Below are 27,857 nucleotides of genomic sequence, written 5' to 3'. Positions count from 1 at the left end.
GGGGGGATGGATGAGTCGAACCAGAGGAAGATTTGACCCATGACGGGCATGGCACACGGCCCAAGAGCATCATGACATTGTACAGGGATGTTTACACGTTAAAAAGGTATCTTTTCTTTTTCCATTTCCTTCCCTATGAACCCATTTCCGATGCCTCGTGTCAGGCTCGTCATGCCCTGGGTGGAACAAGCGTCCCAAGACAATTGAGCAAAATCCCTTCAACACCATTTTCCGTGAGGGGAATTGATTTTCGGACGCCAGCGGATGGGAGCCGCCATAATGCCGACCGATGTTCGACTTCCCAAGCACCACGCCCCTTCCCTGCCTCCTGGCAAATGCGTACACAAATGTTCTAAAAAAAAATGAAGAAGCCGAATCTACTTGTGCAGCTTGCGCTGGTAGAAAGCCAGCTCCTCGCCCTCCAAGATGTACCCGTCGCAACGGCCAGACTGGCCAGGACGGCTGGAAATAATGGCATACAGACGACCGGCCTCAAACTGCTTCTCGAGAACGGGGTCGACCTTGCCGCGGGCAGCGAAGCGCTCGGCCTGCTTCTTCTCGACGGCCTTGCTCTTCTTGGCCTCCTCCTCGACCTTGCCCTCCTTGGCGGCCTGGGCGCGCTGGCGTCTGCGGCCGATGGGCTGGCCGTAGTGCGCCTCGTACCACTGCCGGAAGGGGGCGGCGTCGACCTGGACGACGGCGCTGCGGGTCAGGGTGTTTGTGCGGACGAGCTCGTTGTTGGACGGGTGGTAGGCGACCACGATGACGCGCGTCTTGCGGGTGCAGCCCTCCGAGGCCCAGGCGAAGTTGCCCGAGTCGAGACGCAGGGCGCGGTACTTGTGGTTGCCGCCGCGGGTGCGGACCGTGTGGACGCGCTTGGCGCCGATGCGGGTGTTGGCACCCTGGCGGCCAGCTTCGAAAGCGCGCTTCTTCCCTGTTGAAAAGAGGTCAGAACGCATGGGATTTTCTCTTGTCGCCGGACAAGAGCAAGTCCCATACGGGCTTTCGATTGTAGAGGAAAAAACAAGCAAGTTGTTCGTGGGGCTATTGTTGTCTGTACGCACGGTAGAAGGCACGCTTGGCGCCCGAGGCGGAGCGCTTGTGGCGGGAGTCGCGAGAGATACCCATGCTTGCGAGCTCTGTGAAACGTAGGGAGAGTTAGCTGGCTGATGCTGTACGGGTGTCTTGTTTGCAAAGCACATGGAGAGCAGCAGAGGTCGATGATGGGCTGACGCTGTCCGGGTTGACGGGGCACGCGTGGGCGGCGCCGTGGAAATTTATGCCATGCCCGAGTGACTGTTTCGAAGGGAGTGTTGGTATATTCGTAGTTGTGTGTGTTGTCTCGTCGTCGACCTCTTGGCTCTTGTGCTGTCTTGATTTGCGAACTTACCTGATGGTTTTGCTGCTTCACAAGTGGACTCGAATTGGCGGCGGATGTGGGAGGAGAGAGCTTTCTGGCCGAGTGCTCGACGAGGGCTGGAATTGGCAATGAAAAATTGTGGTTGTGGGTTTTCGCTAGCCCCAAGGTACGTACCCACCCGCCTAAGGGCTTCGGAAGTCCACGTTCTTCCGTGACGGTTTGTGCATATGAAAAATTGTGGGCCAGCAAGGTACAAGCTGATTGGGCGGCTCCTCACGTCAGTGTCGAAAGAAATGCCTCGACAGATCTTCTCCATGCTGGCTGGTCATTAACTGCCTAGGTAAGTTATCTATGCTAGTGTTTTCTTTCTGCCTGGACCTTCTTGTTTCCTTGTTCCTCGCGCTTTGTTGACGAAACTTTCCAACCCTGCAATATCAAGATCACGTTTGTTTACGACACACCAAGTGCCGACCATATGGACAAAGGCTTGGCCGTTGTTCAGTGGCCCCTGACCATTCCTTTTATGAAATACGCCTGGATGATGATACCCCGTTTCTACCTCGGCTAGCCAATTTCACAGCTGCATTTGCGGCCAAGTTATCCGTCTTCTTCTCCAAAGCCGTCGCCCTCTGGCCTAGTCATCCAATTCTTTCTCCATCTCTACTATCGCCTTCTGTAGGTAAGCGGGCAGCTCCTCTAAATCCATTTCTGTCGTCCGCGGGCAGAGGGTCTGGTTGGCAGGGGATACAGAGTTCATGAACCGTGTGTCAACTTTCACAGCTCCCATCTCGCTTTGGTTTGCGTCATTTGCGGAACAGCTGTACGCTTGTCGACATGTCGCATAGCCTTTGACGGTCATGCTGAGCTTTGGGAGCGGGAGATATCGTTCATGTCTGCCCGACCGTTTGTCGCCCACCTCTTTGAGCTCCGCCAACGAGGGCCATGTTGCCGATTGAGCATCGTCATGACAGACATATTCGCTGAAGCAATTTCGCGATGCGAAAACCGTTGAGAGATTGTCTGGGAACTTTTTGCCCTGAAGCAATGGTACCAACTTGGCGTCTTGCTCATCTAAGCCCTGAGCAATGGCTTTTCGGCGACCAAGTGTTGCCGTTCGCCATTCGACTTTTCGTGATAACCGTCTCTTTCTTATCTCCGCCATTTCCGCGCGAAGTGCTGTCAGCTCAAGCGGTGTCTGGGGTATGAACGGGGAGTTAGTAGCCCCAATATGGTGTAAATTCTGCATCGTCTTGTGAAATGCCATGCGCTCTTTAGTCTCCTGGCTCATCCATCTCTTAGATTGGGACCATGAACCTTCGCCTACTCTACTTGCGACGCTTTTGCAGCGTTGCATAGGCCCTTTGATTTCGTTGAAGGCACCTTTATTCGACGTCTTCGTCGTATATGTAGCGGCTCCGTCTTCAGATTTTGATCGCTTCAACGCCAGGCTTACGTCTGTAGATAATATGTTTCGGCCTATTTGTAATTTCAAATGCAAATTTTTCGACGCTGCTTCGACGGAATCTCTCATATCCCGTTTCTCAAGACGTGGCCATTCGTCGTCACTCGCATACGAATCGAATCCCCGAATACAATATTGAATGAGTTCCGCCTGTTCGAAATATTCCATGGGGACAGGTATAATTCTCTGAATGCCATGTTTCAGTATTCAACTAGAGGTCTACCATATTGAGGAGCACCAAGTGCACTCACACTTTTTACCATCTCCGAGAAAATCCTCGAGAACGGTTGAACTTCTTCCCCCTCGCAACTTTGCATTTTGGATCCTAGTTGCGGCTTCTTCTCTTGGGATGGTATTTTGCGTGTCCTAGAGCTTCCAGACGAAGTAGCATTTCGGCAAGAACTGCGGGACGGCGATTCGGATTCTTTATAACGCTGGTGTGGGGGACCAGAATCTGCGTGCGCATAAAGTGAACTACGTCGTCCAGAAGTGTCAGTTATGTTGCCACTTTGTGTGGAAAAGACGTTGCGGAACAAAGGTGGAACGTTTTCAGACCAAGGCGGGGATGATGACTTTGAGAATGCAGAACTTTGTTGAGCATTTGGTGAAAGGAAACCATCAGAGTCAAGGTGCAGACAGTCGTTCGGTCGTAAGAGCTCATGTGTGGTTTCTGCAGTCTTGGAATGTATCAGGTTACCGCCATCTGTGCCCTCTCGTGTTTCTGACTCTTCACTAGCATTTGAGGTTGTAGGTAGAAGCCAGTTTGAGCTAGAGACGGGAATCTGAGATGATTTCTGTCCATGAAAGTTTGTAGAAGGCTCATTGACGGTCTTGTTGGTAGCTCCTCCTGTCGTCTGTGTCGGGGCTTGTTCAATATCAAAGGGATGCTTGAATCCGAATCTTAAATTTGCCGCCACGGTCTGAAAAGCTTTGTCTGCATATGCCAGACTGGGAGCCGCTGGAGCATATACAAAAGAGCCCGGATGCGGATGCGGAGGCGTAGGACAATAAGGCCTTGCGAGTGAGACTGGACTGTCCCACAGATGCATATTCCATGAAGGCTGTGGAACAGTGCTCAAAGGAATAATAGGGTACAATGGCGAGTATCCATGAAATGGTGTATGGCGAGGAGTTAAGGGCTGATTAAGAAGGTGTAAAGGTGCAGCAGTCTGAGTTGGGATCTGCTCTGGTGAGCCCATGCCCAGCTTGGGCCCGGGAACTTGATAATTTAAAGTTAATGCAGACGAAGATGACTCCAATTTCGAAACAGAAAGAGGTGTGAACTTGTTGGCGCACGGATTCATTGTTGGACTGTTCTTTCATGGAGGACGTTGTACGGTTGAGGTTTGCCGTGGTCAAGATGAGCAAAAGGGAAGAAGAAGGCAAAAAAAGAGGGCCAACAGGTTTGTTTGAGGAGGCAACGGTCTACTTGGTCGAAGAAGCACAAATGAGAGCCCAACACATGCCCAGAAGCTGATAATATGAATCAGAGAAGGTTTGGTCAAGTGACTTGGCTCTCATGTTGATGTTGTGCGGCTTAGAGTCGGCACTTAGACGGCAGAGTCAGTTGATGGAACGCCATGCACCACCGTCTGGTTGGGTTAATCGAGGTTGAGGGTACACAAGGAGAAGGGAAAACGGCGTGAGGACTTTGAAAATAGATAAAGAAGACCAAATGACTGTGCCGTATCATCAACGACGGCATGCAAAAGAAGAAGGCCTGTGGCGTGGACCAAGGCAGCGACTTGTTAACAAGCTGAAGCAAAAGGAGCCCGACAGCACGGGGATGCCGAGTAGCAAAGACGAAGATGCCGCTATTCAAAGACACAATGAATGAACGAGAGAGCAGAAGAAAGAGGAGAGCTGCCAGGCAGCCGGCAAGGTGCTGGTTGGATCTGTTGGCACTTTGGAGCAGTGAATCTGCACCTGGCAGTTGTGTGAGCTGTGGTCCGTGTTTGGGGCTGCCCAACCTTGTCGTAACGACATCTATTTATTGCTCGCAAACAAATGCTTCTGCGCAAGATGAAGCGGTGGACTCGATAAAAGAACCGCGACAACAATTGGGATGACATTGCCTGGCGGCGCGGACCGTATATCTCATGTCGCATGTTTCGATGGCTGGATGGGTATGAAGCCCGAACTGGGGCTTGACGACCGATGCATGACGGTGCATTGTTTGTTACACCTCTGTCACAAGGTCAGTCGAAGAAGGACACCGCGTATGTTTGGCGTGTCAAATAACACTCGGGTTGTATACGGGTAATTGATTTGCTGCGTTGGAGCATTTTGCACAATGCTCGTGTGATAGGATGACGCGACAAGTTGCAAAAGATGGCACTACTGGACCGGTTGACGTAACTACGGCTGGGCCAACGCAGAATAGTTGACGCCGACTACTCAGGAGCTCCGACCGCGAGAGAGACGCTGACAAGTAGATGGACGATGCTTGAAAACGGGGAAACGACTGCGGCCAACATTTGCAACTGGTACTCATAAGCTTGTTTGCATTCTAAAGTTGGGGTGGGGTTTTGAAAGCAATACGGTGTACTCCGTATGTACTGTGCGTACACAACATGACTACAATACAATACAGTATGGACGGGGTAGGTGCCTCCCGCGCGGTTGCACCTGCCGACAGAGCAACATTGAACAGCAAGCGACGCGGTCGAAAGGAAAGCGCAAACACTGGCTGACTGACTGCACCGTACGCCGTTCACCGGCACCACCTGTAATATTTGCACGCAGTGTCGGTGAGACCCACAACTGACAGCTGTTCATCAGACCTACCAAAGTAAGCTACGGAGTACGGAGTACGGGCGTACGGAGCACCTAGACCGGACTAGTAGATAACTTAACTTACAGGATACCGTGAGCAGGGGTTCGTCACATTGATCTCATCACTTTTCTCCAACAGCCCCCGTCCGTTGTTTGCCTTCCCTTCACCGTTGCCAGAGGCGATGCATCTACCCACCATGGCCAACACGACCCTCAAGCTCACGAATCGCTGTAGGTGAACCGTCTCGCCTGTTCCTCCTAGCCAGGCCGCAAAACCAAGCCATGGCCAGGCTCTTGTGCTAATCGCCAAGCTCCATATCCAGCTCCGAAGCAGCCCATCAAGCTTCTTCCCGCAACCATCGACTTGCCTGCCGATGCTACTGTGGACCACCTCAAGGATCTGATCGCCAGAGAAGCCAAGATTCCCGACTTCAATCGCATTGGCATCTACGATCCCGCCACTAAGAAGACCTTGAAGAACCGCAAGGCTCGCCTGGCCGACGAGCCCAATGTGTCTGCCACCAACGAAGTTCTGGTCAAGGATCTCGGTAAGTCGAGCTTGCACCCACAACATGGGGACTTGCCAGAGCAGAATAGTCTAACGCAGAGGTCACTCAGGCCCCCAGATAGGTTGGAGAACCGTCTTTGTCATCGAATACTTTGGCCCAATTCTGTTTCATGCCCTCATCGTTGCCGCCAGACCCTACATCTACAAGAATGGTGATGGCGACATGTCATCAACCCAGTGGCTCGCCTTTGGCATGATCGTCGCCCATTTCGTCAAACGCGAGGTCGAGACGCTCTTTGTCCACAAATTTTCCGCCAACACGATGCCTGTCTTCAACGTCTTCAAGAACAGTTTCTTCTACTGGACGCTGTCAGGCCTTGTTTGCGCCGCGTCCATCTACAGCCCCAACTCGCTTGCCGCTCGTGCCGATATGCCTGCTGTCGACCTCGTTGGGCTCGCGCTTTACCTCTTTGGCGAGACTGGCAACGCCCTAGTCCACTTGTACTTGTCATCTCTGCGCTCTTCTGGCGGCACTGAACGCAAGATTCCCTCGGGCTACGGATTCGGCATTGTCACATGCCCCAACTACATGTACGAAGTTTTATCCTGGGCTGGAATCATAATTGCCAGCCGCGACTGGACAGTGGCGCTTTTCATCGGCATTGGTGCCGCGCAGATGTTCACCTGGGCCAAGGGTAAGGAGAGAGCATACCGCAAGGAGTTTGGTGACAAGTACAAGAAGAAGCGTTTTGTCATGCTGCCCGGGCTGTTGTAAGCCACTATATAGACCTGCGGACAAAAGTGGCAACAGGCAGCAAGGAGGCATGCTTTCCGCCAAAAGGGCCTCGACTGTGAGGCCCTTGGCGAGCCACAGAAATGGGGCGAACGCATCAAATGCTGGGAGACCTTGTACGTCAGCTTTCTGAGCGAGCTCAACATGTCGTGGCTACAAAACACATGTGGCATCGTGTTTCCACATTGTCAGCTCATTATAACACAAAACCAATAAACAAGTCCAATGTCATGTCTCATGAGAGATGAAACGCTCAAGGCGCATTCTTAAAATCAAGAAGCTAGCACCCTCCCATCAGCATCCTTGAACGACTCGGTCGACAAGCTCGCCGTCTCGGACCCCTTGGCCCTGCCCGTGCCCGTACTCATACTCGAATCCGGCTCCATCAAGCTTCTGCTGGCATCCGACCATGCGCTCCTCTCGCCGTCGCCGTCGCCGTCGCCATATCGACGTCGGCACCCGCCGCCAACCCTTCCGTCTCCACGCCCTTGCCCTGGTTCCCATCCCGATGCATGCTGTTTGCCAGGTCAACATCCACATCCATCATACCCTCCCCCTCGACGTACTCGTCGTCGTCGTCGTCGTCGTCGTCGTCACCGCCGGCCGTGCCGCCCTCGCACTCGCTACAACTACAGCTCCCGCTCTCGCTCTCGCGCTCCCGGTCCGCCAGCCGCACCGTCTCCTCGAGCACCAGGAACCCCCTCTCCAAGACCTCGGCCCAGTTCTGCACATTGCCCAGCTCCTTGACCCTTCTCGCAGCGGCGTCCGCCTCCCTCGCGAGCCTCCCCGCCTCGCGGCGCAGGCCGTCGGTGGCGCGGAGCACGTCCCGCTCCTGCCTGTCCAGCGCGGCGGCGTTGTCGTGCAGGATGCCAGCGCGCGACTGGAGCTCCGAGTCGATCAGGTTGCCCAGGGAGGCGACGACGGCGGCCCGGGCCTCGGCGACGTGGCGCTGCGTCTCCTGCGACGGGAGCGTGCGGTGCAGCGTGTGCGTGTGCGTGTGCGTGTGCGTGTGCGTGTGCGTGTGCGTACTGGTCGTCTGCATGGCTACGGGGTGCTGGATTCCGATTCCGCGATGCGCGCGGGCAGGGTTTGTGACGAGACGAGACGAGACGGCGCGCCTGGTGCGAAGTGGCCCTGCCTCGTGCGGGCGGGGTCAGTCGCAGTCGCGCCGCGCCCTCTTTTCGTCTTTGGCGGCCATGGCCATGTCTTGGATTCGGATGGACGAACCACTGACCACTGACCACTGACCACTGACCACTGACCACTGACTTCGGCCCAGGGAGGCTTGACTGGACGTCGAGGGGGCGTCAAAGAGCCGAGACGGCGGGCATGAAATTTCCCAAATTCCAAGATGCCTGCCAGGGCACAAATTACATCGTGGACGGGTCTGGTTTCTGACACTGGGCACGGGCACGACTTTCACACAAACGTCCATTAACATAGTAGCATTGCCATTATTTGTACGAGCCGACCTTGTCGCCCTGTCTTTTTTTGCCCGTATCCGTGCCTGGTGCCTCACCTCCGGTGCTATCTAGTTAGCATCCTCCTTTTGTGAGGCCTGTGTATAGTAGTTGCATGTAGGAAGTCCCTGTCCTTTCCTTGTCCCCAAGAAGAGAAATTCCACGCGAATGAAAAAGCGGTCTCCTTCCGTGAAACGCCGGCATCAAAACATCAACCATGGATATTTTCATCTAAGATGAGTATGGTACGATGGAGGAAGCACACACAAAAAAAAAAAAAAAAGAGAGAAAGAAAAAAGAAAAAAAAGCATAACCTTGGATTACATTGCCATGATTCGCGTCATCATCATGAACATATTCTACAGCATACGGATTTCCCACAACGCCGGGCTATGCGAAATATTGAAAAGAGCCAAGTCGGATGATTAGAAATTACCATCCCTAAAATCGAAACACTGTCCGGCGAGGGTGGCTAGATTGCCAACAGTCGGTAGCGTGTCGTCCCACACCGTTGTCGTGGTTGCGATTCAGGTGGTCTTGTTGCCGTCCAAAGCTTCGTCACAGAGCCAGCCTCCCACCGTTTAGTCGTGAGAGCCCCAAGCCTCCGTTCGGTGGGCTAAAGGGCGTTGAAACTGACGAGATTCCGTCCGAAGACATTGACGAAATGGACGAGAGGGAGTTGAACCCAGAATGACCGCGCGTCATGGTGCCGCTGCGAGACATGGAAATTCCAGGATTTGCCATGAGCGCATCCGCGCGATCAAAGACGTTGCCCTGGAATGCGGCGGCAAACGAGGCACTATGCGGTGTGGTGGAAACGGTGGCCTGCAGCGCAGGTCCAAGTGCGGCGCTTTGCGGCGTAATCGGGGCCTGGGTTGTCGGCGACGCACCCTGAGCAAAGGCGCCGCCCAAGCTTCCATTAGGCGCGGAGGATCGCATCAGATGGTGCCAGGGTGATTGTACGATTATGCTGCCAAACTCCTTCATGCCTTGCTGGATAGGCCGCAATCGCATTCTTGTGTCGGGAGGCATCGGAATGCTGTCCATGGAGCCTTTGGTCTTCTTGATGAAGGACATCCAAGAGTTGACAAAGTTGTTGCACAGGCTCCAAAACCCGGGGTGGGAGCGGACGCTGGGGTCATTGAGCTTCATCAGAGACAGTCTGTTCCGGAGGATTTCTGTCTGCTGTATGGTATAGCCACACATGCCAACCAAATGTTTCCAGTCCTGGACAAGCGCCATCGGGGCGCGTTGCTGCATGGCCGCTCTCAACTTGCCTTGCAGCTGGCTGTGGAAGCTTGGCAGGATGCGCAGAACTATGTCGGTAGACCTCTGCAGCGACACAAAGACCTTCTCAAACTGTGCATCGTCTCCCGCGTAATCATTCGTGAGATCTCGGCTTCCTGCAGAAGAAGAGGACCCGCCAGACCGTGGCGTGGCCGAGGCGAGTTTTGCGGTCCGGGTCGAGCCATTGGCGGCGTAGTGCATTGGGAGATCTGTGGCAACGCGTAGGTTGGCAGGATTATGGACGACGGTCCCGTTACGATTGCGTAACAGTCCAACCCTGTCTGCCGTCGGGGTTGCAAAAGGTTCCCGTTGAAATGGTTTTATCGTCTCGCTGGCGTCCGGCATGCTGCGATTCGTCGATTGACACGCTGGCCGCGAGGCACCGACAGTGGTCAAAGTGACGCGAAGCTCCATGATACTATTGTAGAGTAACATCAAGAGCGTGCGGATATATCGCGCGTCTCCGTTGTTGACAAAGGTATCAATGTTCTCCGCCAAGAGGGTGCAAACGTGGCCGTAGGCGCTGACGAGTGTATGGCAAGCGCGGTGCACGTTTTCATTATCTATGGCAGAGTATTGGTCAATTTCTAGCAGCGTCATGTCGTGCCTCTGGATCTCTTGTTCGAGCTCCTCAACGTGCGAGTTGGTGTTGTAAAAGACAATCTCTAGACTTGACCGTTTTGCTGATCCATCACTCGTCAAGGTCATGAGCATCTGTATCATGGGATGAATCTGAAAGACGGAATAGAGAACTCCCTTGGCTGCTTCAATGACAGGGTCAAATGTCTTGGATTCCCGTCGACGTTCGGGAAGCACAGACAATCGGCGAACGTAGACGGGGCGCTGGAGGTACGGGTCATTGGGCGTCGCCGGACTCTTGACACCTTGAGGTGCTCCTTGCATGGCCGAACCGTGGCTCAGGCCACGGTAGTGGCTAAAGCGGTTATTCGCTTGTGTCTCGTCCAGAGTGCCCAGCTCGGATGGCTTTCTGGATACGATTCCCATGCGCCGACTGCGGCCATCCGGTCCTCGATCAGATCGCAACAATGTCTCGGAGTTGCTGCGAAGCCTCTCACTCACGTTGCCAATGGTCAAGGGCATGACGCCCGGCCGGCGAATCGCAGTGCTCTGTTGCGACAAGCCACGGTAATGGGACCTTGTCGGGATTGGGGGCGGTCGGGATAAGCCGTTGGGAGATCGCAGATCAGGCACGTCAGCGCCATTGACCTTGATGGGAAATCGGCCGCTCGCGGCTCGCCTCAGATGAAACCGAGGTGCATCTATGCCACCTTCACTAGACTCGTCGCCAGTTGCGTCACCTTCCATCCGTCCCGTCATGGCATAATGGCGAAGAAACTTCTTGATCGTGGCCGTTACAGCGACCTCGGTGACTTCTGTCTCTCTTACTACGCCATCATGCGGCGGACTCCCTGCTTGCGGTTGAATGGCATCCTTGGGCGGGAAGCTGATCGGGTTGCCTTCAAATTTGAGCACTTGAAGGGATGCCATGTCGGCGAGACACAGTGGCAATTCGCGGATTTGATTTTTGGGCACAGACAAGACCTTGAGTGAGGATAATCTTGCAATGTCTTGCGGCAGCATTCGAAGCTGGTTCCGTCCGAGGTCGAGAATTTCGAGCGACGTCAAGTCACATAGCTGCGGAGAATTAGCATTGGGTCCAAGGGGAAGGTGAGCAGCCAGGCGCTAAAGCAGGGGGGAAATGATTGTTACCGCAATGGGGAACTCCTTGATCAAATTGCCTCTGATATTTAGATAGCGCAAAGACGTGCACTCGGAAAATCGAGAGGGCAAACTTGACAGTTGGTTGTGGGACAAAGCAAGTCTATAAGTGCCAGCGGAAAAAACAAAGTCTGTGTCAGCAGATTGGAAGTGCATGATTGAGTGAAAGGGGAGGGGGGGGAACAAGAAGCATACCGTTCTAGTTGACCCTTGACAATATCTATCACTTCCTCGGGCAGTTTTTGGATGCCTTTTCGACTCAGATCCACGGTGACGCCAGCCCTTAATGCAGTGCTGACAGCACCAGCCTCAGCAGCCTGGCCCTCACTCTCAAGGGCCGTCAGCATAGCTTCTCGAGCCAAGCCGATAACCTGAGCCGCACTAGTGATGAGACCGGACGCCGACAAGGCCGCGTTGGAGGACGTATTTCGAAGATTGGGAATCGGGGGCGGCGGCGGCGGCGGGGGAAGACCGTTGGAGGTGGCTGCGGAATTGGGAACAGGACGCCGGCCTTGAGCAGGATTGTCAGGCAATCCACGAACAGACGACGACGATGCTCCCGGATTGCCGGCGGGCATCCGCTCCAGCCACTCCATGGTGGTAAGAGAGAGCAGTGCTGGCTGGCACTTGCGAGAGAAGCGGGAAGATGAGATGCCTCTCACGCGTACGGGTCGCGGAGAGGAGAGGCGAGGTGTTGTCGGTCGATGCTCGGTACGTCGACGATAAATGGACAGGGCAGCAGTGGTCAGTGGTACGGCAATGGTGGCCGAGTGGTGCGCTGGACGTCGTGGTTCGGCGGTTTCCAGCAAAAATGTTTCAAGAGGCCCCTCGCGCAAGCCAAGTCGTGGCCCTCGGGGGGTCTCAACCTGCGAAGCCGATATGCTGCTTCAAGCCGATGGAGGCTGCGACGGGATGCTGCGCGAAGCAGGCGGGTTCATGATGCTAGATGGCAACAGCGAAAGGGGGTTCGCGGCGGTAATTGAGCGTGATGTTTGTCGGGTAAAGAGGATCAGATCACATTATCCGAGTCGACATGCCAGGAGGTTTGGGTCGGATGTCTTTCTTTTGGGGGGGCGGCGAAGGCTGGGTTTGGTTGGGCGTTGAACCCGCGGGGGGGCGTTTCTGGACCGTGGACCGTGGACCGTGGGCTTGTGGGCTGTGGGCTGTGGATTCCAGCGGTAGCGATTGACAGGACAGCGAGCAGTCAACGGCACGGAGCCTCGAATCAATGCTGCGCCTGCGGTCGGCCTGGCGGCGGTCAAAGCAGGCCCGTCCCGGTGCCAGCCTGAGACGCTGCAGCGATTCTGGCGACGTGGAGTAGTAATATCTATTACTACTTGTTGTTCATCGAACGGGGTATTACTTGGGAGTACTACGGAGCACTCAAGCAGTACTACTAATACATGCTCACTCTGCACCAATGGACGACGCCTGGATGCTGCGGATCGGGAAAAAGAAGGCAGGGATCAGCCTCCTGACGGACGTGCCTCGTTGCTTGAGAGCCAACGAGAAGCATAAGAAACAAGAAACCGGTGCTTACGCCAGGTACGGAGCAGGAGCAGCACGTCGCCAGACGCAGAAATGGGAGTGGTACAAAGTGGTACGGCTTGTTTCTTGCGCCGCCTCGGCCTGCATGTATGTATTGTGAAGTAGGTGCCTCTAAGTAGGTACTCCGTACTTAAGTACTTAGGTAGGCACTTGAGGTGATTGGCTGTCCGGGCAGGTAGTGATGAGTACCGAGTACTCTGCGTGCATACTCCGTACTACTGGCGGTACTCCGTCCCCGTCCCCTGCCCCTGGGTGACGCTTGCTGGTGACGCTTGCTGGTGACGCTTGCTGGTGACGGGACGGACAGCCGCGGCCTGCCGGCCAGCGTAAAGTTTGCAACGTCGAATGTTTTAGGGCATGCCGAGTATACCGTCCATGTAACGCGCCGAGGCGTCGACGGAGTGCTAATGCGTCAGACTACGGACAACGGACCACGGAAGCGCGGAATAGCTCACGTCTGGTTGCCGTCGAAGAAAAGACCCTGGAGCCATGTTCATGCTGCCCCCCGGCTGGCCTCGGATCCCAAGGTTCCAGATGGTGGATTGTGCACATAGCCATGCACGAGCTCGTCCCGGACCCCAGGCGCGCCCGCCCTGGCTAGGCCCCGGTGCCTGGAGGCTAGAGGTCCGTGAGATGTAGGAACTCATTGGTCCATCCCCTACCTACGCCCTACGCCCTACGCCCTACAGTCAGGAGCATCTCCTCCCGAGTTGTTGATGCTGCCAGACTCGACTCCCCACTCTCGCACAAACAGTGAGAGCCAAGCACAGCGCCTGGCCTCGTTTTTGCCACGAAAAAGCAGACATCTGCAGCAGTCTAATTTTCAAGGGTCTTGTGCCACTGCTGTTCATCGGCCGTACCAGGCGAGACGGAAGGTTCCAGGGTCGTCAGCACAGTCATTGCAGTCTGCGCACACGTGCATGGTCACCTGCTGTCTCTGGGCCAAGCAGGAGCGGCGCGGGTCTCCATTCGCGCTAGTCCCTAGCTTCCTTGGAGTGCCTAAGTAGCTACCTAGGTAGGTACCTACCTACCCAGATACCCGGGTTGCCGTCCAGTCATCTTGATGCGTGCATCGTGATTCGTGAACCAGCCAGGAACCAACCACTACGTACTCCCGTCAATCTCACCAACGTGCCCGTGAAAGAGGTCCGACATTCTTGGGGCTTTCCTGACGAGACGGTTGCGCATTTGTTCCCTCGGATTTACTCTGCCACCGCCGCAGGACGCCGCCTGTCTTTGACATGGTTGAAATCCGCTCGCTGAGCCTGATTCTCGCACATCACCCACGACGCGCCGCCCGATAGTGTTTGCTTGCCCTTGCGTCATGCCGCCTCTGCAGCGAGCCAATTCATGCACAGACATTGGGTTCACTCTCCGACGACGATTTGGCAAAACCGAATTCAGGTATGTGAGAATGTAGAGACTACTTCAGAGGCGATGAAAAGGACCATCCAACAACGCCCTGGAACCCGCGTCTTCTCCGCTAATGGCCCGCCATGAAGACCATGTCAACGTGAAATCATCGAAGCCGCTCTCAGTGGACATGATGTTTATGTTCAGGCTGCCACCTCCTTCGGGAAGAGCCTGTGTTTTCAACTTCCGGCCGTGATAGATCAGGGAAGTACGTTGACAGTTCCAAACGCCATACCTCACCACCCACTGACCCTCGCTCGTCAGTAACTCTGGTTGTCTCTCCTTTGCTGAGTCTCATGGTAATGTTTGTTGGCGTGGCCGCGAAGAAAAGGGCCCCTCGACTGACGCCCAACTAGATAAATCAGGTCGAGGCTCTGAGGGCATCTGGCATTGATGCCAGCTCGCTGAATAGCAACACGCCGTATCCAGAGAGGGATCGCATACAGCGAGATCTAGAGACGGGCCACCCAAAAACGCGTCTGTTGTATGTCACTCCGGAGCTCTGTTGCAGTTCTAGGTTCCGGGAGCGACTGCAATTAGTCCACGAGCAAAAGGAGCTGGCTAGGATTGCCGTTGACGAAGCACATTGCATTTCTGAGTGGGGTCATGACTTTCGCAAGGACTTTAAGCGCCTTTCTTGGCTCCGGGAGACATTCCCCGATGTGCCCATCACGTGTCTTACGGCCACCGCAAATCCTCGGGTGAGAGAGGATGTGCTTCACACTCTCAAGCTGGACGAGACCCCAGACCGGATTAGAACATTTCTCATGAGTCCGCGACGGCACAACCTTCACATAGAGGTTCGATACACGAAAGACCAAGAAGACAATCGGCTTGTAGATTTCTTGAAGTGGATTCGAGCCGTCTATGAGCGCCGTCGCAGTGAGTCGAGGAGGAAAGAACTGCAAGAGTCGGGCGAGCGCCCAGAAGGCGTCCCGGGTATCATTTACACCATATCACGGGACGAATGTGAGTCTCTGGCGGCACTGTTACGCGAAGAGGGGGTTGGAGCCCGCCCGTTCCACGCAAAACTCCCCAAGGACGCCAAGGAAGACACTCTGAGTCGCTGGATCAATAACGAGCCTGGCTACGATATTATCGTGGCCACAACGGCGTTTGGGATGGGAATCGACAAGAACAATGTTCGGTTCGTCGTCCACTGGCGGATCCCAAAGTCTTTTGAGGGGTACTACCAAGAAGCTGGCCGCGCAGGGCGCGATGGCAATGCCAGCTACTGCTTTTTATACTATAGCCGCGAAGATTTGGAACGGGTCATGCGAATGATCCGCAGCGATTCAAAGCAAGGTTCGAATCAAGAGGCTAGGCTGCATAGCCTTCAAGCCTTGGCTACCTATTGCGAAAACACAGGTTCTTGCCGTCACGCACAGATTTGCGAATATTTTGGCGACACATCTGCGCCGGAGTGCGATTTTGCCTGCGACTGGCATAAAGATGCTCTTGACTTGGAAGCGAGGTTCCTGAATGGTCTGGCGAGCCCGGACTGGGTGAGCACGCAGGCGGAACACCTTGGCACATATGATGATCACGATGACTTTGGAGATGACTGATGGCAAAACAAACACACTAGATGCCACAACACTAGACGCCTTTAGAGTGGTGAGCCTGAATTGTTCCCACCACGCCGTTGCTTTTTTTCTTTTTTTTTTTCCTTTTTTTTTGTTTTTTTTTGTAGTAGGCCATCCTACATATTGCACAACGGGATACTTGGGACGCAATGGTATAAAGACCTTGGTTTCATTTGACGCTATCTGATTCCAGAACTAGATAGTATCGAACTTGACAAACCCAGACATGGTCGACCTAGCCTGCCCGGCACGTTTTCTCGCCATCCCAATGCCAAGTAAAGGCACGGTCCGGCTCGAAACTGCCGCACTACTATTTCTTGGTGCAGACGCCCGCCTCCCACCCAGGCTGCATGAGGCAGTAGTAATTGGCGGGGTCGCAGCAGGTCCTATCCTTGAGGTTGCAGGTATTGTCTGAATATAACCGTCAGATACGTGGCCACGCTTCAAACAGTGAGACGCTTACCATCAGGCTTAAGGCACCCGGCCTGAGCTCCGAGGGCCATGCTGAGGGCGAAGACGGCAAAGGCGAAGAAGTTCATTTTTCGAATCAAGCGTCAGGAAGCAGAGCTGGATAGAAGTGATGAGTGGATATGTGGTTTTCCGAAGATGCTGTTGTTGCGAATGATGGGGATGGAAGCGTCTGGATGGAGCAGGGCAGTGTCGACCTTTTATAACCGTGGAGGAAGCACGACGACTCTCGGGGCGAGGAGTGCGACGCCGTCAAGGACGGGCAGAAGGCAGTCACGCTACCGAGCGAGCGGGCATTGATCGATGCCTCATGCCTCGTGTTGCGTGTGCAGGAGCCATGCGTATGCGTCAGCGTCGGCGCGAGCGCGAGCCAAGCTTGCGGCGACAACAATGGGCTGCTGGCGTAGGCGTTGCGTCGTGTCATGCCCGTCGTTGCCTTGTAAGAACAAGGAGGAGGTGGAAGCGGAAGCAGAAGCACGAGTGAATCAAAGAAAGCTGAGACTTGGGCGAAATATAGCTCGTGCTTGAGACGTCGTTGCGGAACAGTGGTGCGTACCCTTTATCCCTGCGTTTCGCGTCGACATGTCCGCGGGTGTGTATGCGACGTGTATGAATACAAAATATAGCCGAGAGCGTCTTCAGCGTCATGGTAATGGTGGTCTTTGTGTCATCCCGGCCAACGGCCATGCAGCTCTGCGACATCAACACCCGGACCGAGGTCAAAGGCAGACTCGGAGTCGGCGTCGGCCTCGGCGTCGGCCTCGTACCGACGTGACGGCCGAGCAATGGGAGCAAGCCGCGCACGCCCTCGGTCCCCTCCTGCATTGGCTTTGTGCGCCGGCGCGTGTGGACGCACCAGGACGGGAGGGAGGGCTACCTTTGCGTCAACGATGGACGTGTGGCCTGTGACCCTGTGTGCTGTCAGAGCAACTCGGGCGGACGACGAGGCCGGCAGAGTGCCGCGGACGGCAAGTGACTGACGGCTCGTGAGCTCGTGTAACGGTTTCACCCTCCCCTTTGCCCTCTTCTCCTCGTTGCGATGCGGACGTCGGTGCTGGCCCCTGGGGAGGGACCTTCGGTAAGAGTCCACGACGGAATTGTGGCCGTGCCTGTCTGTTTTCTACGGGCTGCAAAACAAGCACGTAACTCGGCCTTGCCCCAGGCACGGGTGCGACAAAGAAACGAAACGTGCCATGGGTCAAGACTTGCCCTTGCCTGCGCGTGGGAATCCAGCCGGGCGGCGGACACGATGGCGTGTCATGGATGGCTTGCGGAGCTTCGTGTACGACGACAGGCCGCCATTGTTGATGAGACAGCTTTTGCGAGGGGGGAGCGGGAGCGGGAGCCCTTGTCTGGCCTGGCCGTCTTGCCAGGAGCTTCGGCCTTTATGCGGGAAGATCTGGAGGCTGTTGGTTGCCAACCGGTTGGTTTCGAGGTGGCAGAGACCGCTCACGTGCTTCTGCTTCTGCTTCTGCTTCTGCTTCTGCTTCTGCTTCTGCTCTGCGGCTCAGGGGAGAGGGATCGATTGTCCCTTGACACGTCGTCTCGAGCCAGTGTGTACGTCCCTCTCTTCCTTTTCCTGCGCTCTTTCACCTGCGGCGCGCCCGTCGTGTCTCGTGTCTGCCGTCGTGTAGCGGCACGGCCAAGAACAAGGCGAACATAAACGCCATGCTACGTACGTCGAGCGTCGACGAGACGAGCCATCTCTGCCATGCGTCTCCCTGCGATGTTGACTTTCCATCACAGCCCGATCGGGCGACTGCACGTAGCGACGCCCGCCCGACAATGCTCAAGCAGATATTATACCAGGCGTCCACACCAACGAATGCGGCTTATCCACGGGCTTTGCGTCGTCGCTTCTCGAGGCGGCGGCCCTTGGTGGCAGTGCCATGTCGACGAGGATACCGGTCATGACGTCTGGCCCCCGTGTCTTCCGGCATCTCTTGGGCCGCGCGCCGCCCAGGAGGGGGGGACGACCACGCAAGAATTACCGTCTAACCCGCTGACGTGAGATGAATCTCTGTCCATTTGGGTCCCCTCGGACTTGCTATCCTCGGTGAGGTCAGGCGGTGGCCCACGGACAGTTGCTTGGGCAAACCGGCGCTTGTTCGCGATACAGCATCCGTTGATCATGGGTCAGGGGTACATGACTGAGCACGAGGCTATGCCACGCTGCTGACATTGGGGGGGATTGTTTCCCCTTGCCAGGGCTGACACGTCACAAGATTGGGGTATGAGGCCCGAGTCAGAGTGTCAGGACGAGCGAGAAATGCGCCGCAGGCGTTTTGACGATGACGGCACGTGTCGGTCTCGCTTCAGCAACGTGTTTGCCACCAACCGATATATTCTCAACTACTGGTTGGGACCCGGGGCCCCCCCTCTCGACGCTCGTACGATTGAGTGCAGAGAAAACGGACGGGGTGGGAGCACATCTCGTCACAAGTGCCACTCGAGGCGGTGGGTGCGCAGGCAGGCTTTGAAGACGGCATCAAGTAGCATAACGTCTAGTGAATGGCCAAAGTCTAGATACTTTGTCCGCGACGCAAGGAAATACCGCTGACCAAAGCCACTCTTCGCAACCGCTTCCAGGTCGACAAGCTTCCCTCGGGCGACTCTCGAATCCCAGCAATGGCGGCGGCCAGATTTCACCTCCCGTCACCCTGTGCCATGCCCCGGCCGTGCGGTAACTATCCTAGAATCCACCGTTGGGGTTGGGGTTGGGAATGACCCTGCCGACACCATTCACGGCGGGGACGATACTCTGGCCCGTCAACGCCGCCATCTCCTTGTATCTCCTCAGGCTGACATTGGGGTCATCATAGTTCTGGTTGATGACGCCGGCCATGCCCCGCTGGCAATGGCTGCCCTCCCGCTGAGGGCAGTAGTACCAAATGGGCGTCTTGTCCTTGACCTCGAGCTGAAAGACGTTGGGTGCCTGGCCCTCCTTGGTGGCGAATTCGAAGCCGGGGAAGAAGCCGGTCCCGGGGGCGAGGGGCTTGCAAGGGTCGACAAAGGAGGACTGCGCAAGCGAATAGTTCGCGGGGAGGAAGTGCCATTCGACAATGTCACCAATCTCGGCGACGACGTTGTCGGGGTCGAACCTGAGCCCGCCCAGTCCCGCGACGACCGAGTGCGTCACCCCCGTCAGGGTGGTAGTTTTGGTAACGGAGTCGGGCGTGGTGTTGCTGGGTGCTGGGCCGGCAGAGACGGCAGTCGCCAGGACAAGAAGATTTGTAATTGCTCTGAGAGACATTTGGGTTCGTACACTGGCCTTTGGTGTAGAGATGGAAAGGTTCTGGATATTTATATTGTGTGATATGGCGGCGCTTGTAGATGGGTGCAGGTGTGAGCTTGCTCGATGCTGGAGGGGATGATGGGGAAAAAAGACCGTGTAATGAGAATCACGACCTCTTTATATATCCGTCCCACGCACTCTTACAATGGTATCCCATCCTAGAATGATTTGGTTTCCGTATTCTACTTCCGTCTCATCTCATGACGTTGCCAACATCCCACTCCGTCGGTATAAGCCGGCAAGCGTGACGACGCCGCCCATGCAAGCCGGTCTTGCCTCTCGAGCAATGAGAACAGGCCCAGTAAAGTCAATTAAAAGAGACATGGTTGAATGGGCCGGACACGGTCGTCGATTGGCCGATTGGAGCTTTTTCTTAACCTCAAGCAAGTCGTTTTGGCGTACGGAACGAACGAGCTGCCCCCGTTGGGGCTGGGTTGTGTTGGTGTCCGCTGACGTTGCGAGTCTTTTATTTCTTTGCACCTGGTCCGAGGGGTCCGTGTGTGTGTTTTCCCTTCTTCTTTAATCAGTACGCCGGTCAGCGTGGCGTAATGACATACGTAGCTGACTTGAGGCGTTTGGTTGGGTCGTCGTACACGTGTATCGGCACCGTTGGTGTCTAAACAGGAATTGAGTCCGCAGCTCCGGGTGTAAAAGTGATATTTTGAAAACATTGTTATTAAATCTCCTGAGCTGAAAGTAGTATAAACCCATTTGGCATCCGAACAGGAACGTGGTGATTGCTGGTCGAATCGCCATGGCATTTGTGGCAAATGTGTGTCTCACTGTCCAAGGAGAAGCATCGTGACTTTCTCAGAATTTTCGTTGTCATGATTCAGTCACTGCTCAATTATACCAATCACTCGCCGTGATTCTGCAATGATGAAGATGACAAGGGTGCACTTGTCCAAGTCCGACCCCCAACAGACGCAAGGGTTGCCACGACGGTCTATTTTTACGTTCCCTCGGCACTCGTCATACGACCAAATATTGCCACATCATTGAGATGGGTGTCGCTTCGCGCCGAGCGCCGCCTCGTGGCCACTGCGACGGAGTATTAGCGACATAGCAATTCTCAGGCGGTCAAGAGTAGACATTTTCACCTGAATGATTCCCGTCCCGGTCGTCATCCTTTCCCTATCTAGGCTCGCCTACTGCTTCTTCGCCTCCTTCTCGGCTCTCTTCTCGGCAATGGCGCGGTCAAACCTCCTGAACACCAGGAGACCCTCAAAGAAACAGCTCACCATCCACATCCACCACAGGCCAGACCACCTGTCCACGCCATGCTTCTGGAGCCTCGTCACGTCCAGCACGATGGGTTCGAGCAAATGGATGGCGAGTACGGGGTAGAAAATGAGCTTGACGGCCCAAGCGAACGTCTCCGGTCCACCGGGGAAATAGGCAGCGAGGATATCCCAAACGAGAGACCCGGGCACAATCCACGGCAAGGCGAGGAAGGAGGCGAAGTAGAAGACGACTGTGGCAAGGACAATGGCATCTCCGAAACCAGGAGCGTGGTATCGAGCCATGTAAATGCCGCTGATGCCCAGGCTCTCGCGGGCAATGGCGTCCATTTCAATAATCCGGGGGCGCACGTCACTCCATGATTGCAGAGCGGGTTTAAAATGGACGACGTAGTCGGCGCCGCCGGCACGGATGCGCATGCCCTGGAGTGTGACGTCTCGCAGGGACGCTCCCCGGGCTTGGCTTGGGGTGAGGCCGCAGTAATGGCGGAGGTAATGCGTGAGCTCGCGAGTGTGAGAGGTGTTCATGTGGCTGAGGATGCGTTCTTGGAGACCTTGGTCTGCCGGGGTTAGAGCAGCCATGGTGGCGGAGTGACAGTGACGGAAAGGGTCGTCTGTAGATTGATGTCGCTGCAATCGGCGTCCAGGTGCGGAGTCGTCATTGAGATGTTTGTCAAGTCTCGAGCCCGGGCAAACCAGACCACCTGTTGAGAGTTGGTGGGGAGACGCGGAACGGCGTTGGCAGTATCACCGATGCCGAAGCCGATGCGGATGGCCGTCTGGTTTTGGCTGGGCATAACTATTTGTGCATGTGCAAACTTGCACCAGTGCACAAACTACGTGGGTGGGTACGTACCTAAGGTAGGTAGGTGTAGGTGTGTTCTAGCCTCTGGCGCGAGGGGATATTCTGAGGACGGTCCCAGCCCCGTCAGCTACGGCAAGATGGCCCTTCACAAGTTTCCTCCAGCACATGACGATTTCTACCGTCTTGTGATGGCTCTGCTGTCCTCAGAAATCAGGAGAGCAATTCACGAAACGGGACCGCGCGCGTAGAGCAGCGGTACCAGACAGACTGGTTGCTGTGCCCCGCATAGGCGGTTTGGCTAAAGCGTCACCGCCGGCGATTTCTTAAAAAGAAATAAATCCCAACCCCGACGAGCGCTTGCTTGAGCAAGCAAGATGACGGTGAATCCCTGTCACCCGCTGACACGCTGCATGACGAAGATTGCTAACCAACTGATTGGCAGTGATTGCTCCATAACCCAGGATACTCCGTACTAGTGACGGACTCTCCCAGCACTCCCTCTGTTCGTCCAACCAGATGCGCGACAACATCCCAGACCGGCCGACTGTGACGCAAGGCTCGACAACCTTGAAGAGACTGACGACAAGGGATCCTGATCTTCCGTGGTCTTCTGTCCAATCTGTCAAAGCTTCGGTAGTTGGTCCCTTTGGCCGCTGTCCATCTTTGTGCCGTGCCCATCCCTTTGGCTGTTCGAAACAGTCAAAGGGATGACGTTCCTTGGCATACCCTTGTTCATGGCTTCTTCAACCAGCGGCAGCACGCGCTTTGCCTGCAGTGCTTGTTTGCTGCCCGGGGTGTCAACAACGCCTTGGTTGGATTTCGGCTATCCAGCCGGAGAGGTGAATGATCCAAACAAAGATGCACATATTGTACAACACTTGCACTCTGATGGGTGGGTTCGTGGCCCAAGATGCATGAATGACCGTCTATTCTTCTTTTTGTGCCCGCAAAGATGAGCCGTCGTTTATAATACCCCAGCCCCGGGAAGCCGTTACTTGCTTAGTTGTTTCTGCATTTTGAAGTTTTACCATCGGTCTCACTGTTTACTTCTTCATACGAAAGTCGTCGACAGCGTACCAAGGCGCGATTGTAAAAAAAAGGGGAAGAAAACTCGAAAGGGAAACCGCATACCAGAACTACACGATGAAACCTTCAGTCGGTCAATTCGTCATCCTCCTTCCCGTGGCCCTTGCCGTCGTCAGCTTCATACTATCCATGCTGGCTCTGTTCGCGGGCCGCGAACCAGGTTTCATGGAAGACTATGCCGTGGTCAGGGTAAGGAATTGCATACACGGAAAGATAAGCCCGTACTCGGCTCCGATACTTACTCGCTGTAGCTCAACACCTCCATGGTCGGACACACCTTCTTCGGCAAGGGCAACAAAGACGACAAGGATGGCGAGAAGAAAGGGGGCGGTGGTCTTCTAGGCGGCCTCACTCCACGCATCAGCATTCCCGGCATCAGTAGTATTCCAGGCGGCAATGTTTTGGGCGACGTCAAGGACTGGGTCGATGACAAGACGAGCGGCGTAAAGGACAAACTCAACGATATCACTGGCTCCATCGCAGACAAAATTGTCAAGAAGATTGGTATCAAAGAGTGGTACTCGCTGCACATCATGGACTCGTGCGAGGGCTACTTCCAGCCAAATTCCAGCTCGCCGAATGTCGAGCTGAACGTTACCAAATGTACTTCGTCAAATCCGTCACGTAAGTGCACATCCCATCATGGATTCGAGGGGAGGGAGTGTGCAATTGTGACTCAAACAAAAACATGAAAAAGTCAAAACTGACCTAGAACGTATAGACCGCCTCAACTTGACGGAGCTCCTGGACAAGGAACTCGGAATTGGCCCTGCAAAACTCAACCTCGCCGACATCAAGTGGCCCCAAGGCATCCAGGACACGCTCGACGTCCTCAACAATGCCCTCCTCGGCCTGCTTATCATGTACGCCTTGGGCGCAGGCCTTAGCTTCGTGTCGGCAGTGGGTGGAGTGGCTGCCTTCTTGAAGCCCGATATGCGTATTTTCGCCCTGGTCAATTTCGTCATTGGTGGCTTGGGGTTTCTCAGCATCTTCATAGGCAGCATCATCGTTACCGTTGCCACAAGCACAGGCGTTGGGGCAGTCAACAAAATCGGGAATCCGATCGGCCTCTCCGCGAGCAGAGGCACCAAGTTCTACGCCCTGAGCTGGGTGTCCACGGGATTCATGGGCTTTGTCATGCTGTTCTGGATGGTCCGTTTCTGCATGATAAGGCGGCAGAGACTTTTCATCAGGGAAAAGCCCTGGAGTTGATCTCCATGTCGAGCGTGAGCTTTTCCATGAGCGAACCACCAGTGTCGGTCGTTTCTTTCCCTTCCTATTCTTTCCTTTTCTCTTCTTTTCTTTCTTTCCCCTTTAGCTTCCCAAATCATGTGAAAAATTGGATTGGGAATGTGAACCTGGATTTTACGCATAAAGCGCAGATTACTGTGGTACCACAATGCCTTGTTTTATGTTTTACAAAGAGCATGACGCCGCAAGTGCAGTCCTCACTGCTACGTTTAGAGCGCCGTCGATTAGAAGTTAGATTACTTTTCGCCTCATGGCTCCGAGTACCTGCTGGCCACACTCTGATAATTCAGATAATTTCTGCAACCATCCCGAGTCCTTCATGTCCAAAGCGATCAAGTGCGGAGAAATAAGGCCTTGGTGGGCTGGAAAACAAGCTTCGTAGTCGTCTCGAGCCCTTCTTGTACGAGCGTCCCGGGTAGGCGATTGATGTGAAGGTCTCACTGATGTGGTGCTGAGCTTTCTTGCAGAGGCTCGAAATTGAAGAGTCTAATAGTGGGCCGAAGCAATGAAGGAACATTGAAGAAATTGAAAAGTTTGAAGCAAATCATTTCGATTGCTTCGTCGAGCTCACGACTTGTATCCATTGATCATATGATTAGTATCAATACGCGTTGCGCTAAAGTGCTGATTCCTTGGTAAGTGTAAATAAGACACCTGTAAAGTAATAACAGGGGAAATAGTGTAGGGGTTATCGCGTCTGCTTTGCATGTAGAAGGTCCGGGGTTCAAATCCCCGTTTCTCCATTGTTTTGTTTTTTTTGTCTTCATTCCTGGTCTCACACTCTCTCAAGTCAACTTGACAAATAGCTTTGATTTTTACAGCAACGATTTTCTAAATGAACGCCAAATATGCTTCCATGCCATTCCCGCTTTGTAGCTTTGCTCAACGTGCTGGAACTAGTGTTATAGCTACGTGCGGAGTACACGTTGCTGTATGAATCGATGCCAGTGCCGGAATCTGGACCCTGATACACTAGCTTTTTGGCAACAAGGACCCTCTTGGTCGTCCAGGATCCAGCTCGACACGCGGGATATTCAAATCTGCGCCCTGTTCACCTCTCCATCGACACATTACCGTCACAACCTCTCGCTGTTGGCCCGAGTCCGCAAGTACAAGCGGGTGGGGCCGCATCACTGAAACGTCACCGGCATCGCTGTGTCACCGTCAGTGGTTTGGTTGCGTGTGTCTGTGTCGCCCCAATCCAAGCCTCCTTTCCGCTCCTCTCCCATCCAAACGCATTCATTTGCAAACGCCACGCAGGCATTCTCGCCTTGGCGACAGGTCCAAAGAGCAGGCCAGAAACAGAAGGGCACAAAATGCCAGGCGACGTCGAAAACGGCACCGGCGAAACGGAATCCCTGCTCAGCCGAGGCCGACATCAGGTGAAGCGCTTCTTTGATGGCTTCGTCGACTTCGCCTTCCAGGGCAACATTCTCCAGATCGCCTTCGGTCTAATGTGCTGATTCACTCACCAGAAACCCCGGCTTGCCGGCCCGGTGCGCAGTGAGCCTGCTAACTGCTGCGCAGCATCGCCAACGTCTTCACCGATCTCGTCAAGTCCTTTGTCAGCGCTATCCTCATGCCCCCCCTCGCCGTCATGTTCCCGATCAACAAGAACGTCGAGGAGAAGTTCGCGGTGCTCCGGCCCGGAGACACGTACAACAGCAGCACGGGGTACAACACGCTGCGCCAGGCGCTGGACGACGGGGCCGTGGTCATGGCCTACGGGTCGTTTGTTTACCAGGTCATCTCGTTCGTCATGGTGGGCTTTGCCCTGTACGGGCTGGCGCACGTATACACCTTGGTCTCGCGGGACCCGATCATCAAGTATACCAAGAAGTGCAAGTACTGCCGGAAGCAGATCAATGAGAAGGTCGGTCGGTAGGTCGGGGGCTTTCAGGTCAGAGGGGCGGTGGTGGTAGGCTTTCGGTGCTGACGGTTTTCTGTAGTGCTTGCGGTGCGTTAATTGTACGAGCTGGCAGGACGGCCGGGAAGACAGGACGGGGTGATGGAGGGATGGGAAGGCTGCGTCATGCGTGCCTAGGCAGGCGACGCTTTCATCTCGGCCATGAATAGTAATAATTATCGGCATTGGGTGATTGTATACAAGGTTTGGGTTCTGGACTTTCCCTCTTTGTCCCCTCTTTTTTGCGTTTATCGAAAGAGCGTTGTTTTTGCAACTGGACCAGGCGGCGTACCTGGGACAAGGTACGGCACGAATAGGTGGTTGTGCAGTTTTCTGCTGTTCCATGGACAATCTCCAGCTTGTCATTGGGATGTGATGTGATATTTTCATTCGAGAGAGATACTTTGAAATTAATACATTACAAGAAATACTACACAACTGAGCCGCTACTACATACATCCGTCTCGTAACGTGGACTCGTTTACTTCGACCACCATCTTGACCAAGTTACAAGACCAGAACACCACCGACAATAGCGGCAACGCCGGCCAAGACAGCATTTTGCGTCATGGCCGGGGCGAGATTCCTGGTGGTGGTGGTGGCGGCGGCAGTGCCAGAGCCTCCGGTAGCAGACGCGGTGCTGGCCGCCGTCGCCGTCGCCGACGTACTGTTGGATCCGCCATTCCTGGCGCTTCCCCCAGGAGAAGCAGAGAGCTTTTCGGCGCCGGCGGTGATGGTGACGGGGTACATGGAAGTCTCGTAGCCGGTTACAGTTGTCTGGGTAGAGGTTCCCTCCGAGGCTGCGGTGACATCGATGGTGCAGGCGGCGACGTGTTTGGACGGGTCGAGTTTGCAGTTGGCTTTCTGGGTGCTGATGCCCCCAATTAGTACCGAGTCTTAAAGAGCACAGAGCACTGGGGAAAGACGAGTTGACGTACAAAACCCCCAGCTGGCTTTGGGACATGCCATAGTTCCACTCCCACGTCGATTCGCCCTGGGTAATGGTCGCACCAATCTGTGGCAGGCCACACTCATCCGAGGGCGTGCCCGACGGACAATGCACGGCGAGGGTAGTGGCGCTCGAGTCGACGTTGACGACGGAGCCGACAAGTGGCGACTTGTCACCAGGAACGAGGAAGCTGACGGTTGTGGTTTCGGCGGCCATGGCGGAGCCAGCCAGGACGGCAACGAAAGACACAGCGCGGACCATGTTGACGAGGGTTTCTGGAGTTTTTCTGTAAATGAAAGAAGAAGACGTTTACCACGCAAACGAAGGACGAGAAGGAGAATATGAAGCCGCCAAAACCAACGCGGCTCTGGGGGGGAACAGCGAAGAGGAGCGGTTCGAACGAGCGTGGAAGCCTTTTTAACCGTCTTGGATTCAGCCAGACTCCGACTCCCTGCCAGGGGAACAACGGCTCGCCCGCGACACTAACTGCTTATGTAGGCCGGGGCGGTAAGGTGACTCGACCGAGTAGGGAGCGAGTTGTTGGTTTTGCTAACCAGACTTGGGATTAATGGGCTCGAGTTAATGACCACATCTCCACTAGCAGCACAACGGGGGCCGCCGTTCCGCGAGCCGCGCTGTTGACTAGATGCAAATACGAGCGAGTTGGAAGCAGTAGCTGAATGGTGGTCGGTTCTCAGGGCCCGGGCTGTGGAGCTGGCATAACGGGCCGCAAATTGCACGAGTTTCTTTGATGCTTGGTGCGCTGAGGCCCGAGGGGGTGATGAATGTGATGAATCGTGATGGCTCTGTGTTGGCTCGGCCATGTTGTGCTTGGGATAAAAGCCGTCTTGAGGCCGGTGCTGTTGCGGCCCGATACAACCACGCCACCTCGTTTTTTTTCGCTGTACTGCTGTGGAGTCATCC

At 54.9% G+C, this 27,857-nt stretch overlaps 12 protein-coding genes across 12 annotated transcripts; 4 read left to right on the top strand and 8 right to left on the bottom strand.

Moving 5' to 3' along the window:
• Positions 1-377: 377 nt before the first annotated feature.
• On the bottom strand, positions 378-1,128 carry MAM_06203 (40S ribosomal protein S8; the record flags this gene model as incomplete). The annotated part of the gene is made up of 2 exons (XM_040825001.1): positions 378-934; positions 1,065-1,128. 2 exons carry the CDS (start codon positions 1,126-1,128, stop codon positions 378-380), a joined length of 621 nt encoding a protein of 206 aa, XP_040676907.1.
• Positions 1,129-1,994: 866 nt separating this feature from the next.
• Positions 1,995-2,990, bottom strand: MAM_06202 (uncharacterized protein; the record flags this gene model as incomplete). The annotated part of the gene is made up of 1 exon (XM_040825000.1): positions 1,995-2,990. The coding sequence occupies one exon, from the start codon at positions 2,988-2,990 to the stop codon at positions 1,995-1,997; it is 996 nt and encodes a 331-aa protein (XP_040676906.1).
• Positions 2,991-5,794: 2,804 nt separating this feature from the next.
• MAM_06201 (steroid alpha reductase family protein) lies at positions 5,795-6,880 on the top strand (the record flags this gene model as incomplete). The annotated part of the gene is made up of 3 exons (XM_040824999.1): positions 5,795-5,828; positions 5,921-6,145; positions 6,216-6,880. 3 exons carry the CDS (start codon positions 5,795-5,797, stop codon positions 6,878-6,880), a joined length of 924 nt encoding a protein of 307 aa, XP_040676905.1.
• A 403-nt stretch (positions 6,881-7,283) lies between these two features.
• Positions 7,284-7,940, bottom strand: MAM_06200 (GCN5-like 1; the record flags this gene model as incomplete). The annotated part of the gene is made up of 1 exon (XM_040824998.1): positions 7,284-7,940. One exon carries the CDS (start codon positions 7,938-7,940, stop codon positions 7,284-7,286), a length of 657 nt encoding a protein of 218 aa, XP_040676904.1.
• A 976-nt stretch (positions 7,941-8,916) lies between these two features.
• Positions 8,917-11,981, bottom strand: MAM_06199 (RAM signaling pathway, SOG2; the record flags this gene model as incomplete). The annotated part of the gene is made up of 3 exons (XM_040824997.1): positions 8,917-11,301; positions 11,377-11,407; positions 11,581-11,981. The coding sequence occupies 3 exons, from the start codon at positions 11,979-11,981 to the stop codon at positions 8,917-8,919; spliced, it is 2,817 nt and encodes a 938-aa protein (XP_040676903.1).
• A 2,276-nt stretch (positions 11,982-14,257) lies between these two features.
• MAM_06198 (DNA helicase, ATP-dependent, RecQ type) lies at positions 14,258-15,914 on the top strand (the record flags this gene model as incomplete). Its single annotated transcript, XM_040824996.1, has 4 exons — positions 14,258-14,337; positions 14,436-14,554; positions 14,611-14,645; positions 14,703-15,914. The coding sequence occupies 4 exons, from the start codon at positions 14,258-14,260 to the stop codon at positions 15,912-15,914; spliced, it is 1,446 nt and encodes a 481-aa protein (XP_040676902.1).
• A 328-nt stretch (positions 15,915-16,242) lies between these two features.
• On the bottom strand, positions 16,243-16,471 carry MAM_06197 (uncharacterized protein; the record flags this gene model as incomplete). Its single annotated transcript, XM_040824995.1, has 2 exons — positions 16,243-16,343; positions 16,396-16,471. The coding sequence occupies 2 exons, from the start codon at positions 16,469-16,471 to the stop codon at positions 16,243-16,245; spliced, it is 177 nt and encodes a 58-aa protein (XP_040676901.1).
• A 2,621-nt stretch (positions 16,472-19,092) lies between these two features.
• Positions 19,093-19,653, bottom strand: MAM_06196 (extracellular serine-rich protein; the record flags this gene model as incomplete). Its single annotated transcript, XM_040824994.1, has 1 exon — positions 19,093-19,653. The coding sequence occupies one exon, from the start codon at positions 19,651-19,653 to the stop codon at positions 19,093-19,095; it is 561 nt and encodes a 186-aa protein (XP_040676900.1).
• Positions 19,654-20,843: 1,190 nt separating this feature from the next.
• Positions 20,844-21,518, bottom strand: MAM_06195 (uncharacterized protein; the record flags this gene model as incomplete). Its single annotated transcript, XM_040824993.1, has 1 exon — positions 20,844-21,518. One exon carries the CDS (start codon positions 21,516-21,518, stop codon positions 20,844-20,846), a length of 675 nt encoding a protein of 224 aa, XP_040676899.1.
• Positions 21,519-22,884: 1,366 nt separating this feature from the next.
• MAM_06194 (Actin cortical patch SUR7/pH-response regulator PalI) lies at positions 22,885-24,039 on the top strand (the record flags this gene model as incomplete). The annotated part of the gene is made up of 3 exons (XM_040824992.1): positions 22,885-23,016; positions 23,079-23,451; positions 23,549-24,039. The coding sequence occupies 3 exons, from the start codon at positions 22,885-22,887 to the stop codon at positions 24,037-24,039; spliced, it is 996 nt and encodes a 331-aa protein (XP_040676898.1).
• A 1,355-nt stretch (positions 24,040-25,394) lies between these two features.
• MAM_06193 (Large-conductance mechanosensitive channel) lies at positions 25,395-25,963 on the top strand (the record flags this gene model as incomplete). Its single annotated transcript, XM_040824991.1, has 2 exons — positions 25,395-25,534; positions 25,606-25,963. 2 exons carry the CDS (start codon positions 25,395-25,397, stop codon positions 25,961-25,963), a joined length of 498 nt encoding a protein of 165 aa, XP_040676897.1.
• Positions 25,964-26,491: 528 nt separating this feature from the next.
• On the bottom strand, positions 26,492-27,194 carry MAM_06192 (uncharacterized protein; the record flags this gene model as incomplete). Its single annotated transcript, XM_040824990.1, has 2 exons — positions 26,492-26,855; positions 26,923-27,194. 2 exons carry the CDS (start codon positions 27,192-27,194, stop codon positions 26,492-26,494), a joined length of 636 nt encoding a protein of 211 aa, XP_040676896.1.
• Between the last annotated feature and the right edge of the window lie 663 nt (positions 27,195-27,857).

The sequence above is a fragment of the Metarhizium album genome, assembly GCF_000804445.1.
Source record: "Metarhizium album ARSEF 1941 chromosome Unknown scaffold_19, whole genome shotgun sequence".
Taxonomy (NCBI): domain Eukaryota; kingdom Fungi; phylum Ascomycota; class Sordariomycetes; order Hypocreales; family Clavicipitaceae; genus Metarhizium; species Metarhizium album.
Note: the sequence above shows the minus strand (reverse complement) of the source record. Positions and strands in the feature narration are given on the sequence as shown.